A 15,883-nucleotide genomic window follows, 5' to 3' on the forward strand; every position below is an offset into this window, starting at 1 on the left:
CCTTTTATCCTATCAGTTGCAAGTAGCGATGACAAGTCGCATTTTGATCATCGGCACAACGTCACTATTGGTATATTGGTTTTAATTGTTTTAATTTTAATTATTGTAGCCGCTTTCTTAATTTTGTGGCTCCTTTCACGGAACCGTCCGGCAGGTGATGTTGAGGAAAACCGGCGCAACGGATCAGATGTACAGAGAACTGTCGTTGAGTCGGTTGGTGATTTAGGTGGAACTGTTAGATCCGAAAGCTACTCGGGGCGAGGTAGCAAGTCGGGTGACAATCTTTGTCGTCCGGAAAATGTAAACGGTAATTGTCCCCAGGTGAATAATGGATTCTGTGTTAACGGATCCCCCCAACAAGAAAATTTGCAAATGAATGCCCCTGGACAACAACCAAATTTTAACTACCACAGCACAACACCCGAAATACAAACATACAGTGGCGAAATGGAACTACGGACTAACTTTGGTGGTCCTATCTTGTACCGCCAAGGAAGCTTCAGACAAAATATAACCTCCGACGTCAATCCAACACCGCTAAGCGCCACACAGCGTCCTGGGAGCTTCCGTGGCTCAAGCCCCAACCATCAAGGAAGTTTTAACCGTAGTGATATATTTCGCGATCCTAGTCTCTATGGTGAATCTCCTCCTCACGGTGATCCACGCTTGGGTTTAAACCATCCTCGGGACATTGGCTACGACAGGGGAAATGCCCCAGAGCAGGTGAGCCTTTCTTCGGTCGGTATGGCCCAACAGGGCAACTTTGCAAACGTTGGTGCACGTGGCGGGAACTTCCGAGGAATAAACCGCAACCAACAAGGAAGTTTCCGCAACTCGAACCCGCCGTCTGGTGGTTTGTTTAACACGTAGGGAGTTCGCGCCATCTTTTGGCTTCACCCAATGGGAGTAGTTTGGTGTTGCTTGCTGACGTCCCTTTGACCAATGCGGAGATGAGTACATCCGCATATCGAACCAATTAGTTACTACAGCGTCTGTGTTAGGTCATTGCCTTACATCCTTCGCTACTTCACTGTATCATCGGATTGAGTATTTTACCACTGTTACTCCCCTCTACATATATTCGCGTTTATACCCTTACCCTACGGTTTTGTCAAATATATATACATACATATGTGTGCGTGTGAAGTTTCCCCCACTTTGTTTTGAGTGCATTCGCTACGACATGCGTGACAGTGGCGCTATTTGGACCACTTCGTTGCGTACGTATCGTAGGCTGCACAGCGAGCACCTTCGCATCGCCTCATTGTTTACGATGTGGTCACGCTCCACCCTCTCTTTTTCACTGCGACATGGTTGAACTATGAGTTTGGAGTTGACCCTCCATAGTATTGTCGTGTATTTCGTGTTATTCTTTTTTTTTTCTCTGTTGTCTCCGCTTGTGCCTTGCTTATGCTTCTATTTTCTTTGTGCCTTCTATTTCCCCGTTTCCGTCAGTGGCTCTACAGTCTGAGTGAGTGCGGTGGTGAAATGCGGTGTATTGCGCAATGCGCGTGTCAACTGCTTCCTTTCCTTTTGTTTGATATTATTTCCCTCATCATTTTCTTTTCAGACGTTTTATTATTTTCTGTTATTATTATTATTATTTATTTTTTATTCTTTGCTCATTCATTACCGAGGGTACCGTAATAGATATGATGTGGTATTGGCTTACTGCTACACCTTTTCTTACTATCCCGCAACCTTGTTCTAGTCCTTTGGAGGGGGTAAGTCACTCCAGAGATTACGATGGGATAAAATGAGTCGGCCGATTGTTTATATGTTACTCGGGGTGCGCAATGCTGAACGTTTTGTTGTGTGTACAGAGGATTCTTTGCCTTCTTTACTCTTTACCATGTTCTTTCAATTATTTTCTTACTTCTCCCATAATAGTAAGGTGTGATTATACTCAAGTGGATATCCGTGTGTGACGTGTGCTGGTGCCAATAGGCGTGCTAAACACACGAGTCTCCCTCTTCAGTGATAAACTCGATTTAACATTTATTTGTAATTCTTACCACTGACCATTCATCTTCATGCGATGTCTGCCTCTCGATCTCCCTCTGGCAGTGGGAGTTTGTATCCCGCTGGCACCATGTCAACGGGATGTTCCCTGCCTTCATTGACGTGTCCCCCGAAACTTGGTGTGGGCAAGGTTGAGGGCAGTAGCGACACTGTTTCCATGGAGCGCTCGCAAGCTGGCAGCCAGTGGGCCGGCGGGACACATGCTGAAGAAGTGTGGGCATGCAAAAATGCTGCTTACACCAGGGCAATGAAATATTCCAAAGGATTGGTTGCGGACGTGGTGGATAGTTCGGTAGAATTCCTGCCACGCCGTCTCATGAGGAGTTCTGTGAACCACAGTATAAAGGACAGGAAATCGTCTTTCAGTGTCATGGCTGATGTTGGGCGCGACACGCAACAGCAATCTTTGGCTGCCACAAGCTGCAAAGGTACTTCATCCACTCCCATGAGTGAAGCCACATTCCCATTCCTTGACGGTGGGAAGGTACAACCAACGGATCCAGGGCACCTAAAAGCTGGAATTACGTACGATCCGCAGTCGTATGGATCGCTTTTACCCACGACGCTGAAGGTACGATCCGTTGAGGAAGCTGTGAGTGGCCCTCTAATGGGGGTTGCGGCTAACGAAATGTTTGCAAACCGAGATGCTAAACAGATGTTGAGGGGTATTCTCCAGCCGGTACAGAAGACTTCGCAATTTTCACAGTACTTTGATCGACAACAGTTTGAGGTTAAAATGAGGCAGTTGGAGGAAAGCGCGCGACACTTCAGCAAATGTCTTGCTCAGCGTGTGTCTTCCAGTACCGGTGGTGGTGGTGTGATGATTGTCGTAAACGATTCTGATGATGGGAGCTCCGACGACGGTGGTTTGATGGGTGACGGTGTGAGACGCAGAGCTCGAAAGCCCGCCAAAATGGTAGACGAAGCGCGAGTAGCTGGCGACGCTGAATCTAATGCCCGGAAACAGCGACTTAACGCACTTCGTTGCACTCCACAGAATCTTTGTAGCTCGGTGGCGTTGCGTGATGCGTTGAAGAAAAGCAGGATTACGGTGAAGAAAGCACGATGCAGTGCTGTTAATGTAGCAAGACACAGCTCTGATCTACTGGAGCTTCTGCGGAGGAGAGGATCGAGGAGCACTGGTCCCCAGGAAGCGATGGTTGTTTTGCCCAACGAAGAGGTTTCATGGGACACGGGATCTGTTTCACCGAATAAGTGTACCCAAGCCTCATTTGCGTCGATACCGGATTCTGCATGTGGTAATGAGGGTCACCGCACCAAGGTTGTTACAGACCAGCGCGCTGTAACAATGCTGGAGTCGTTTTTGCGCAGCGGCAAGGGATTGACGACTCATGGTATTTTACCTGCAACACTGTATGGCAATCACTGTGGCCCCAATGGCGGCCAGTTGATCTCTGCACCAGAATCTTCGCGGTTACCATCAATGCTAGATACTGCTTTCAGTGATGTTTTCTCCACTGGTGCATTATCACCAAGTGGGCAGCAGCTAGCGGCATCAGCAGAGTGCTTGCAACAGCAGAGGAAAAGTGTCCACCGTACGAAACCAGCCCGCCGTGTGATTCCTGTTGGTTACGGGATGAGTGCTCGTGCCCGTCAAAACTACGAGGCGATGGTGGAGAACTGGGAGGTGAGTGAGATCGAGCAAGAGCTTCGGAACGGGGAAGCATTATGCCACGCCCGCCGTCGGCTGCTGAAGCTCGTGTCTGAGCGCAAACGGTTGTTAAACGCGTCGCTCGCGCACTTCCACCATAACCCGCAGCAAGCCGTGTCGCTGCAGCGGCGTGAGATATTCCGGATGGTTGTCGAGGTTGATGCCGAGGACCGTAAGCAGGCGTGTTTTTCATTTGTTGATTTGCTTGAACAGTGCTGCCGGAACACTCTGGATGATGCCGCATGGTCTGTTGTTTCCGGCGCCTTGAAGTCTAGCCGCGATCTTATCCAACTCTCTCCACTACGGTGCAACCCGCAGAATTTCATTTCCATTCTGAACGACTGTCTGTCATTGCAGCATATCCGGGATCAGCGCGTTCAAGATGCTCTACAGTGGTTAGCAAAACTCTTTGGTGTATCGCAAGGGCAATTCAAGTCTGCACTACAATCATTGCACCACAACCTCAACAAGCCACGCGATTACGAGGCACGGTTCCATGAAATTGACAGCCGCGTGTGTGGGATAGCAGCGTCCACTGAGAGACGTGTTCGTATTAAACTGCGCCGTTGCAACTTTCAGCTTCCCCGTCCTGTGGGTGCTGGCAACCAAATGAACCCCCTTGTCACCAGCAATGGTGATGGCGCTGTGGGCTGTGTGTTGGGTCCCAACACCTGTGTTGATCGTCCTGAAGTATCGCTCGTTTTTCAGCTGGGAAATGAAACTGCCGTCTCCTCAACACTCAGCGCTCATCGTAGCGGTACCGGAGGGAGTGGTGATGTGGTGTGTGAGATGGTTGATGACGCCCCGTGCTATGTGGTTGACTTCAATGACGAAATTGTGCAGCTGAAGACTGTGGACACCAGTGTGGTACGCGTCTCTCTTTACTGCAACGGCAACGTTCTTTGCAGTGGCTTCTTGCACCTGTCCAAGTGTACTTTCCACAGTAATCGTACCTTATCTGTCATTCTTCGTCTCGACAACAAAAGAATATTTGTGGCTGATCTGAGGATCAATGTGGAGCTTGTGTATGGAAGGGACCGCCGGGGGCGGGGTGGGAGAAGGTAGGAACGGCTCGTGAGTCTGTGTGGCCTTTGCTCACATAAATGGTCACGGGATTAACGTTCGAATGTATGTGTATCTTTGTGCATATGTGCACTGTGCGTTTGCTGTAACATGAAACTGTCCTGGATATGATAATGTTTCTTCACGCTTGTGTTTTATTGGTTTGCGTAAACGGGAACCGTCACATGAGCAATGTTAGCCTTTCTTTTTTTCCTTTACTTGCTGTACATGTTATGGATGAGAGCCTTGTTTGTTCTGCTCTTTATCCTTCCCTCTCTCATACACACACTTTCACCGTTTCTTTTCCATTATTTTATAACTGATTGATGGTCATTAGAGGTCGAGTGTGCTTCACTGCTGAGGTAGCGGTAAGGGGCGCGCAAAAACCCACACGTTTGTGTGGTGTCATTGAGGCTGGTAATGGAAGGTCGTTTACTCTCCAGTATTTTTCCGTATTCTGTATGTTTTCCTAACAGGTTGTCATACCGTAGATATCTATGTGGATTACGGTTTATCAAGTTTCTTACGTTTTTTCCTGGCAATACTCGTGCGAATGGTTATTGCGATAATCTTTTTTTGGGTTTTAACCTTTATTGTCAACGTAACGTTTCTGGAAGGGCATATAACGGGCGCAATATCGATATCCCTAGTCCCCCGGCACCTCTAACTCTGAATTCGTTGGTATCTTACATGACGGAATTGCGTTTGTTACACAGATCATGTGGCGTATCGGTGTCAGCTTCTCGCGTTCGATTCCAAGCACGTGAGTTTCTTACTCGTGGTATTGCGAAAGATCTCTTTTGCTCTGATACCAACAAGGGGAGTACTGCATTGTGCAATGGTGGAATGAATGAGGAGTGCGCCACGGCATTACTTTTGACGTGTGGATATTTTGAGTTGTCTATCTTTGAGTGCGGTTGCGGTTATGAATGTGTGGAACTGCTTTCCTCCCTTTGGAGTAGTCGTCTTGTTTCGTCACTTTCACCTCCATGCAGTTGTGCAGCTGCAGGCGATGCCGGCCGTTTGACTCTTTCAGTTCTTGGTATGCTTACGAGCGGTGGTGTGCGAACTTCTGCGGAAAATCGTGATAAATTACTACAGTTTCTGTGTAAAATATTGTTACCTGTTACGTTGCGTCTCGTTCAAGAAGAGTCGCTTTTTGTGACTTTCACTACCGACGCAGAAAGGGCAATGACCAACGATGGGGGAGCTGCCTTTTCGACATTAATTTCGGCCCTAACTAAAGCTGCTGTGGCGGGGTGGATTTGTGGCGATCGTTCATCAGGCAGTGGCAGGGTTGCTTTCGGGGTGCCATCTTTGCCACAGGCGTTCTCCCGGAAGCGAGAGGTCTCGGGCCCATTATTTCACACATTAGCGCAGGGAGATGCCATCGACTGTAGCCGCCTGGCTTCGGTGATGCAGATGTATGCTGGATGCTTAGTAAACGATCATCTGAAAGGGTCTGCTTCACAAGTATTACGTTTTTTTACGCTTACACAGTGTGTTCCGCAGTTAGTTGCACTGGCAGACCATTACCAAGAGGGCGATAGGCGCGTAAGTTTGGTTGCGTCGCTTGTGCGGTCTGTAACTGCTGTCCTCCTGGCGTCTTTGGATGTTAAGGGCACAAACGTGTCCCACCTAGTCGCAAGCATTGCCTGTTCCTACGCGCGTATTTTGACATTCCCCTCAGAAGAGAAAGCTGCGACTACCGCAACATCATATGGTATTACGAAAGCGAAGGAGCCACAAAAACCGTCGTGGACACTTTTCAGGGACGTCACAATTGGCGTAAGAAATAATATGCTCTACGGAAATGAGGTGCTTTCGCCGGCTGTTGTACTGCTCCATTTGTGTGAACGTGTGACACCCTTTGCACACAAGTATTTGTTTTCGGATTTGGCAGCATTACTTAATGCCCTGGGAAAGATATATAGAGTGGCGGTAGTGCACTTCAACCGGCGCGCAACCACTTCCAAAAAAATTACTGAAAAGGCTCACTGTGATGAAGGTAATTGCGGTTCACGAGAAACTTGGAAAGTATCTAGCAAGACGTTCACTCACTCGCGTTTCGAGCGTCGCGGATCTGCCACGTGTGTCCAACAAGCTCATCTTTCCCCCACCCACGGGGCAATGGTTAGTGAAAGCACAGAATCTCCTCAGGTGGGATTGACTTCACCATATTCACTCGCTCTTCCCTTTGCTGTTAATGCCGAGGACATCGCCGAGATCGAGGGCGAGTTAGAAGTGCTGCTAACTTCTGTTGTAACTGTAATGGAAAGACACATGCCATCTACTCGGAACGGACGACCAGTTTTTGTGTCGCGGGCAAACTTTACAACGGATGATTCAGTATGTGCTGAAGAGTGTGTGGATATGAGCCGCAAGGGATGTGCTACCGATGGGCGAAAGCACTACGCGGAGGATACTAGTGGACTACAGTCTGTGCCCACAGCCCGTGCAAAGGAACTTGGTGGCAGAAGCCGTCTGCTAAAGAAGTCGGTTGCTGGTAAAGAGCTGGTGTTGATTGCCGAAGGTCTCCACACCCTTGGCTGGAGGTCTTTTGTTGCATTTCAGGATCGTTTACTGATGTCACTCTCGTCACAGTTGGGGCAAGAGGTGCTTAGTGGAAGACAGTACGCGTCTCTTGTTTGTCTTTTGCTTCGTGCACCTCCTGTATTAGCCTCCGTCGTTTTTCACGCAGTGGAGGATCGGCTTAAGCGACTTATTCATTCAGACGCAGTTACAATCACGGAGGAATTTAACACTGAAGAATCCAAAGAAAGTCAGGGGGTTTCTCAAGTGGTGGTTGCCCTCCCGCATGCACGTGCCATTCAGGATGAGTCAATTTCTTTGTGCGAGGCGTGTGCCGTTATCTTCGGTTTCGCGTCAAAAATGGGGAAAAATGCCCTCTCTCTGCTGAATGACCTTTTCATCCGCTGCGGAAATCGTGTGCTTGTGGAAGTACCTTTGTCGAATAGCCGCCTTGATGAAAATGTTGAGGGCGCCTTAACGATGTTTGTGGCGAGCTCCACATGGGTTCTTGCCAACTCTTTGGCGGGACGGTCAGGGTCGCAGCACTCCGGCAAGGAAAAATCAGTAATATCCTTCATTAAACGAGCTCGTGATCATGCAGCACATGCCTTATGTGTTTCCTTATTTATGGGAAATACTGTTGGCAACCCACTATCGCTGATTTCAGTGGAAGCAGTTGCAAATGCCTGTATGATGTTGGAGTGCTGTGGCAGCAGATCCGACAAGAATATAGAACAAATTCATGGTCACTTGAAACGTGCGTATGCTTTTTTGGTCTCGCAGTGCGACAGTCGCGAACTTGCGCAACTACTGGAAGGCTTCGTAGGACGCAAACAACTGGTTGGGCCACGCAGTCCCCAAGACGAGAGCGATGTTGGAGTGGCACTACAACTTCCGCGCTGGATGATATCCTCAATGAATCTTTCACAGCGCTTTGCTAAGGAAGACCGTCTTCTCTCGGTGATGTTTTTCCCGTTCCTCAGAGTAAATGACAAATGTGATTCCCACGAAGCCCTCTGTGACACAAGGAGGAAATGTTTATACTCCGTTACTGATGTTGAACGTGTTTTACTTATTACTCAGCGTTACTGCCGGAATTTCGGGACGCTTGTTGTTGTTCTGCGGTTACTTCACACAACGGACCCATCAATTCTTCGGCAGGGTAACGTTGTTGATCTGGTGCTGCGGAAGGTTGCCCAAGTTATGCGCCGTACTTGCAAACCACTTGATCTCTTCGCCTTCTTCGCGATGTATGGTGATTTTGAAAGTGTCGTGTCAGTCGCTCTGCGAGAACTTGGGCCTGAAGCTAGGTGCTTCGCAAGTGTAAAAAGAAACAGGGACAGTACCGATAGGGAGGTGGCCACCGCAACCACATCAAAGGGCATGTTACATGGGAGCAGTGAGTTGGCCGAATTTCTGCCAATGGGTCAGATAACAGCCGCTGTAAGTGCAGTGAACCGGTTGCAGTTGCGGTCACTACGGCAAAATTGGTTAGCGACCACTGGTCCACTTATCGTCGCCGCAGCCAAGGTTTCTCGCGAGCCACTGGAAGTTGTGCTGGACCTGGCAGAGTTAGTAAAAGGAGATGATCCCAAACTTCTTTACGACCTTCTTACGTGCTCCTCAGCTATGTGTGCCATTGATGAAACGTGCAACTTTACAACTGATATCAGCACGTTGTTACGACTGCTGCTGCTTCTCCAAGGTGGGAATTTATCGAACCCAACGGTTCGCCGACTGCACATCGCCTCCCGCAAGTTGCTTTTTAGGCCGGCTGAGTTATATGTGCCGTCCCTAATGCAGTTGGCGCAGGTCGCCATCCTTCCCTCTGTCAAAGGAACGGCGCTTGGGCGGCAGATTAGGCGCATTTTCTATTTTCGTGTGGGAAGGTTGCTGTTTGGCAAGCAGCAATCTCCCTGGAGAAGCCTTGCAGATAGTGGTGGGGAAGTGAATCGTGGTGTGAACTCAGATAAATCGCGAGAAACTGAAGTCGACCATGAAAAGGGTGGTTGGACCGAATCACTCACAGAACTGGCACTGGAACATTGGCTGGTGCTATTACGGTACTCATCCGTAGGCAAACCCTCTTCGTATCGTTTAGCTGTGGAGTTGAGACAGAGGGAAGAAGCTGACGAAACGAGGAGGAAATCCAAAGTTTCGTCTCAAGTTGCGTCAGAGACAGTGCTAGTGTGTACTGATGATCAGGTTACTTGTTCTGATGACGGGCAGACGGCTAACGGTGGGGTTGGGTGCGGCGCCGCGGCAGGCAGGGTCGACAAGCGCTTTGAGGGCATCGATATGTTTCACGCGTTTTCAGATCGTTTGGTTATGCAGCTGCGGCAGTCGCTGGGTGCCTCAAAGTTCATAGCATTTGTGGGTGAAATGGTGTTGCATGCAGCTAATGCGGCTCCGTACACCTCTCCTCTTGAGTGCGATGGGGAAGCTTTATGTGAAGAGAGGTTGATATATGAGGGGACGGCGCCTCTACTTTTAGACGCACGTGTGCGTAGATTTGTTCGCCTAGCCACCCTCATTGTGGAGGAGATGTCTAGTGATCTCGGTTCCTTCTTAGGGAATGAGCAGCATCTGGACCGACAGTGCGTAGACAAGCAAGATAGCGAATTAGTGAAGAAGTCCATTGGTTTGGATCTCGGTGCTGTTCTGAAATTCCTTGTCCTGCTTGATACGTTTGATCCTCTTCAGTATGAGAAACGGGTTCTGGAGCGGTGGGAACGTAGGGACGTGCAAACACAGTCAGTTGAACTCTCTGATGTTTTTGCCGATGCCAATGGTCTCCCTCTGCGACACTTGTACCGTATAGTTCAGCAGCTACCTGATTATTGGTGCAATACGATGGGATGTAGTTCCTGCAGTTTCGGAGGGATAGTAGGCATTCACCCCACAAACATTTCCACCGTTTTTGAGTACTGCATGCCACCCGAAGGAGTAAATGTAAACGGCGACTGCTGCATCTTCCCCGTCACTGCAACCACGGACCGCGAAGCACCAACATGCTGCCACTCAGCAGGTATCTTTGGTAGTGATAGGCCACTTGTAACTGACGTTTGGGTTCCACTTTCTAAGGCAAGGCAGCAACAGCAATTAGTGAACTGCCTTGTAAAGGAGAAGCTGCTTGATGTGACGATGCGCTGCTTTTTTCGTGAGGGTGAATCACCAGCTGTGACAAGAGCACGATTGGGACTGCTTGGTCCCCGTGACTTGACGTGTGTTTTGCGGACAATTCTTGCAAAGCGAGATACCACCAATGGCGATGCTGGGGAAGCTTCGGAGAGGACAAGCGTTACCACAATACTTGAACTACTCACAGATATGCTACCAAGCACGGCAGCAGAAGACCTGCACAATGTTGTGGTGGCGCTTACCCCGCTTTTGTCCAGGTCAGAATTCTCTGATCACCCGAAATTGTCGACAGATGCTTGTGCGAGCGAGTCCTGTGAAGCGGGGGTGGGGTTGAAGCGCTTCCTCGCACACGTCGCCGTGGTTATGGGTAACGATGCGGAGCGTTTTTCCGTACCTGTGCTTTTGGATATGATTGAGCACTTGCATGTTCCACATCGGCTCATTTCGCCGGCAGCGGCTGCAATTATCTTGAGTTACCTAGTACCACTAGGAAATGAGACTGAGGGAACCCAACGGGCGGGGGAAGGCTCATTGGATGACGAAATTGATGTTGGTGCTCCCTCGATGCATAATGGTGCAGGAGCTACAGTGGAAATAGGGAACACTTTTGATGCGATAGTAAGCCTCCTTCAAAGTATTGTTAACACAGCGCCGGAAAGTCCGATAGCTTCGGTGCCGCGTACCGGAGATGTGTATCACAAATGCAGTTGAACAACTGTGATGGAGGTGGTTTATACCATGTACACACTGACAGCATTATCCTCAGTGACACAAACTACTTTTATTGTTTATGTATTACACCGGCTGCAATTGTATGAGGGAAAAAGAGGTTCGTGGGGTGGGGTGAGAATCCCTACTCTCGGCGGCTCTCACACGTGACACACTAACACTTAAGGTTGTTACATAGTGGCGGAGGTTTCGGATACCTGATTACTCCAGTGGAGTATAAGTTATCGTTCCCAGCTTCACATGTGAAACGCCGCCTCGAAGGTAAATTGTATTGTGTGTATAGGGAGCGATGTGAGGTTGGTTTGGGAATTTTCAAGTTGCTTTTGCGTTTATTACTCTTTGAACGCTAAGGTGCGCTGTGGGAGGAGCAAACGCCGTGTTTTCTCCATTTCCAGTTTTCAACCTGATGCTGCAAAACATTCTCTTCACAAACTTCTTTCTTTCTTTTTGCCCCCCCCCCCCAACACAGACCGCTTGTGCTCGCAGGTGCACAAGGTAAATGTGTTCTGTGTGATTTGTACAAACTCGTGGAAGACCTGCACAGGTCGTCGTAAGTGAAAGAGGCCACTGTGCTGCAGTTAAAATAGTGAGTAAGGCAGAAGCCATCTTACATATTTTTTTTTCTGTGCACCTTTTGCTGTTGGAGTGTTGCTTGTGTTCCTTTCCAATTCGTCGCTTATGCTTAAATGTACTCTGGTTTCTTTCAATAGTCTTGTCTAAACTATTTAAAGTCTACCGTTTCGACGGTAACGTGTACTATATAAGTTTTAAAGGGGATACATAGCGTACATATATATATATATTGATACATTTGTATTCGGGTTGTAGGGAAAGGTAGCAGTAGGAAACCCTCTAGTGTTGCTTCCACCGCCCACGTTCCTGATTTTACACTGTGGTGGTCGTAGTGCTTTAAGAGGAAGTGTGAACGAGTTTAAAGTAAATCAGCAACAAAAACCAAACTGCAAAACGTTGGACACATCCTTCTGGGCCGCTGGTGCAATAGACGTACGCACCGTCAGGAAAAAAAAAATAAAACATTGTCAGCAAAAACAAAGAAAGAAAATTGCCGCTACCTCTTGAAGCAACAGTTGTGAAGAGTGACCTCTGTTGCTGTGCATTTTTTGTATCAACTGTTGTTGACTTCGTGTGTCGATGATATCTGGTTTTGCAGATTTCTTTAACATCAATCATCTCGACATGTCGAGTGATGCCAACGATGTGATTGTTGTGCATCACCCTGATGGTCGCTTACATAGCACCGACTTCAACGTCCGCTTCGGTAAAGTAAAAGTCCTTCGTCCGGGTGACAAAGTGGTGCGTATTGAAGTAAATGGCCAAATGACATCAGCAATCATGAAGATTGGACCGAATGGCGAAGCGTTTTGGTTGAAGACAACGTGCCTATTGGATGGGGATTGCGGGAGACCGGAGTCGCCCGTTTTTGCCAGTGACGACTCGCAAGACACCGGAGCCTCGATCACCTCTGCCGGAGGAGGGGAACTTCCCGTAAAATCCCTACGGCACCGATTATTTGGCTCTTGGGGGAAAAACAAGTTTAATGGGACTCAAGATGACCCGGAAACGAGGAGCCATCAACCTCTTATCAAGCAAGATTGCGATGGACGCCTGCATGTTAATACGCAGGCGCAATGTTCAGGTGCTGATGCTGTTGAATTGCATCTCGCCGAGGAAACTGTTGTTGCGGCAGAGCGTGCGATGCAGGAAATCAAGCGGCTGTCGCATCAGAATCCCGATTATCTACGGGATGTAGTGATGGGTGACACCGAGGGTGAAGCGTGTTTACAGGAGCTAAGCGGATTTCAGGACTATACGAGGTTAATGGTTGATACGACGGAGGGAAGCAGCACTGCAGTGAACAGTACCGAAATTACTGTTGGTGTTCCTGATGATGTTACACAGATGGTGCAAGTAGAAACTTCCACCCAGGGTGGAGATGGTTCTTTTTCCGACGTCGCTGCACTGGGTTCATCAGCAAGTGATGAGGGACTTGAGGCGTCAGCTGACGATTATATTTTTGAGGATGTTCATCTTCCCGCGGACACTGATGAAGGGGTAACAGCAGGTTGCAGCGGCACGCCACCGTGTGGCTCTTGTACACCTGCACGGAGTGTTGCACCAGTAACTCCCGTTCCTGATGTTTGTGCCAGCAACCCTCCATCACCGTGTGGCCCCACTCCGGAGGGGCAAGGGGCTGTGTCTCAACAAAATGATGTGCCGAGCAAGGCGACGGCAAGCAACTACAGTGGCAGTGGTACCAACGACTTGAATTCCAATGGCATTACATCAAGTGACGGGACATACTTTACTCGCAGCCTCGTTCCCATGGAAGCGGATCTGTTAAAGCTAAACCTTGTCCCGGGGCACAATCGCATTCGCTATATTACGCACAGTTCCCTCCGTGGTGAAGTTGCTGTAGAGGCGAACGTGTACTTGTGGGACTCTACTGACCGCCTTGTCATTAGTGACGTGGATGGCACGATCACGAAAAGTGACGTTCTGGGCCACATCATGCCTTTGATTGGTCGGGATTGGACCCATCCCGGTATTTGCTCGTTGTATAGCCAGATTCAAAAAAATGGCTATCGTCTTGTATACCTCACTGCACGAAGTGTTTCACAGATAAGCATGACGCGCAAATTTTTGTGGAATATACAGCAGAATGGAGTGTCACTTCCCAAGGGCCCGGTGCTTACAGCACCGAAGCGACTGTTCTCAGCGCTGGCGCAGGAGGTAGCGATGAAATCCCATTTTTTCAAGATTGCCTGTCTTCAGAAGGTGGTCAATGCCTTCCCACAAAAAACTAAACCCTTCTACGCGGGTTTTGGAAACCGACTGAGTGATATGCTAAGTTACCTTGCCGTCATGGTTCCGGAACATAAAATATATGTTGTCGACTCAAAGAGTTTGGTTCGCGTGGCGAATGTGACATCAACCTATCAAAGGCTTGCGGATGATGTGGATAGCAGTTTCCCACCAATTGTGAGGCGACATAACTTAAGTTATGCTCAGTTTGGTTTAGGTTGTTCCGCGGGTGCGCATAACGGGGGAGCTACATTCAAAGGGAGCGAAGGAGAGCCTTTCTCCGATGGCAGGCGTTTTTCTTCTTACAGCAGCGGCGATAAATTTAGTCCAACGCCCACCGGAATTACCAACACCGCCTCGTTTAGTAGTCAAGGAACTTCTACGCACCCGTTGTCTGCACTTGGGAATGGGCTTGGCCTCGCTGATATCGATGCGCGTGGTTTGGAAATGTCTGGAATGAGTAATCCCAGTGCGAGCGTCGCTGTAACCAACCGCACGAATGACCCAACCTCCACATATAAGCCGTGCGATGTCGTCGTTGACAGAGAATTTGACTCTTTTGTGTACTGGCGTGCACAACCAACTGACATGATAGAAGGGGAAAGCAGCGCCTTCAATACTAAGGCCGCTACAAACCTTGAGCAGAAGGATCAGCAACCACGGGTAATTAATGAAAAAAAAGCTTCATGGTTGCCTTTGGGTCTTGGTAACACAAGCAGCGAAAACTATCAACAAGGTGACACTGTGTGATGGCGTGGGTGTGGTGATTTCGTTTAAACAAATGAGGAGTACAGGAGGGGAAAAGGAGGTGCCCATGATTATAAATTGAATCTATTGATTGGCCGTTACCAACCCATACCACGGTGAGATAAGTGTTAGGAACAGGAACCTGCAACCGAATTAAAATCACAAACGAGGGAGGAGGAGGAGGAGGAGGCCAAGTTGATGTCTTTGATGACGTGTACAGCGGGACATGCGAGAAGGAAAACTCAGTTTTCTTCTCCCCCCCCCTTGTGCACGGTGCCGCATTTGTATCACTACAACATGTTGATATCTTTTTCTTTTTTTTATGTGTGTGTTTGAAAGGGGGAAGTGAACAGTCTCGACACCAATGTGTTCCCTCAACACTTTTGTTTTTTAGTCGACCGCTACTGTTTCCTTTAGTCCTTCTCGTTACATTTCCCCCTCCTTTTTTTCGTTTCCTCACCTTTCCGTTCAATTTAACATCATACGTGGTCATGGATTTGTACTGAATGAGTACAGGATGTTGTTAACTATTAGAAGTGCGAGGAAACAATGAAAACCGACGTGGGGGAGAAGAAAAGGAGAAACGGTGCGGTGATAAATCTGTGAATTCGTGTCGTAGAGGAGCTCTGTCTCTGTCTCTTTCTCTTTCTCTTTCTATTTGCCGTTTTTTCTTTTTTTTATTTTGTTAAGTGTGTTCGTGAGGCGTCTCATAAAGGGTTTCGTTTTCTTCCACCTTTTCCTCACAACTCCCCTTTCCATAGCTTTTGTTCCTTTGTTCGTTGGAACTACTACTCCATTTTTTTTTTTTACCACACGATATCACAGTAAGAAGCAGGTTCTGTTAAGCAAAATAATAAATGCCCATCAACGAATAAAAAAGAAATCGTGTGGGGCGGGTATGGGGTTGATTGCGCATTAGTGAGTTAGGGTCTCACTGAACTGTTATCTTCTGTTAGAACATTGTCTCATTTGGTTGGTTTTGGATTTCATTTTTTTTTTCTGTTCTTGTTGCCGGGTCGTGGTGGTGCTGAAATGGTTATTATTACTATTATTATTGTTGTTGCTTGACTGCCCTTCTGGACAACCTTCTTTTCCCTCTTCTATTTTGTTGAACGTGGAGTACGACAGAAGGTCCCGATTTAGTTTCTTTTTTTT

At 48.3% G+C, this 15,883-nt stretch overlaps 4 protein-coding genes across 4 annotated transcripts; all 4 read left to right on the plus strand.

Annotated features, from left to right (window-relative positions):
* Window positions 1–372: 372 nt before the first annotated feature.
* Window positions 373–870, plus strand: TEOVI_000428400 (uncharacterized protein; the record flags this gene model as incomplete). Its single annotated transcript, XM_067227070.1, has 1 exon — window positions 373–870. The coding sequence occupies one exon, from the start codon at window positions 373–375 to the stop codon at window positions 868–870; it is 498 nt and encodes a 165-aa protein (XP_067083171.1).
* A 1,168-nt stretch (window positions 871–2,038) lies between these two features.
* TEOVI_000428500 (uncharacterized protein) lies at window positions 2,039–4,759 on the plus strand (the record flags this gene model as incomplete). The annotated part of the gene is made up of 1 exon (XM_067227071.1): window positions 2,039–4,759. One exon carries the CDS (start codon window positions 2,039–2,041, stop codon window positions 4,757–4,759), a length of 2,721 nt encoding a protein of 906 aa, XP_067083172.1.
* A 417-nt stretch (window positions 4,760–5,176) lies between these two features.
* On the plus strand, window positions 5,177–11,140 carry TEOVI_000428600 (uncharacterized protein; the record flags this gene model as incomplete). The annotated part of the gene is made up of 1 exon (XM_067227072.1): window positions 5,177–11,140. The coding sequence occupies one exon, from the start codon at window positions 5,177–5,179 to the stop codon at window positions 11,138–11,140; it is 5,964 nt and encodes a 1,987-aa protein (XP_067083173.1).
* A 1,170-nt stretch (window positions 11,141–12,310) lies between these two features.
* Window positions 12,311–14,731, plus strand: TEOVI_000428700 (lipin, putative; the record flags this gene model as incomplete). Its single annotated transcript, XM_067227073.1, has 1 exon — window positions 12,311–14,731. The coding sequence occupies one exon, from the start codon at window positions 12,311–12,313 to the stop codon at window positions 14,729–14,731; it is 2,421 nt and encodes an 806-aa protein (XP_067083174.1).
* Between the last annotated feature and the right edge of the window lie 1,152 nt (window positions 14,732–15,883).

This window comes from Trypanosoma equiperdum (assembly GCF_001457755.1).
Source record: "Trypanosoma equiperdum strain OVI genome assembly, contig: ctg_891, whole genome shotgun sequence".
Lineage (NCBI taxonomy): Eukaryota > Euglenozoa > Kinetoplastea > Trypanosomatida > Trypanosomatidae > Trypanosoma > Trypanosoma equiperdum.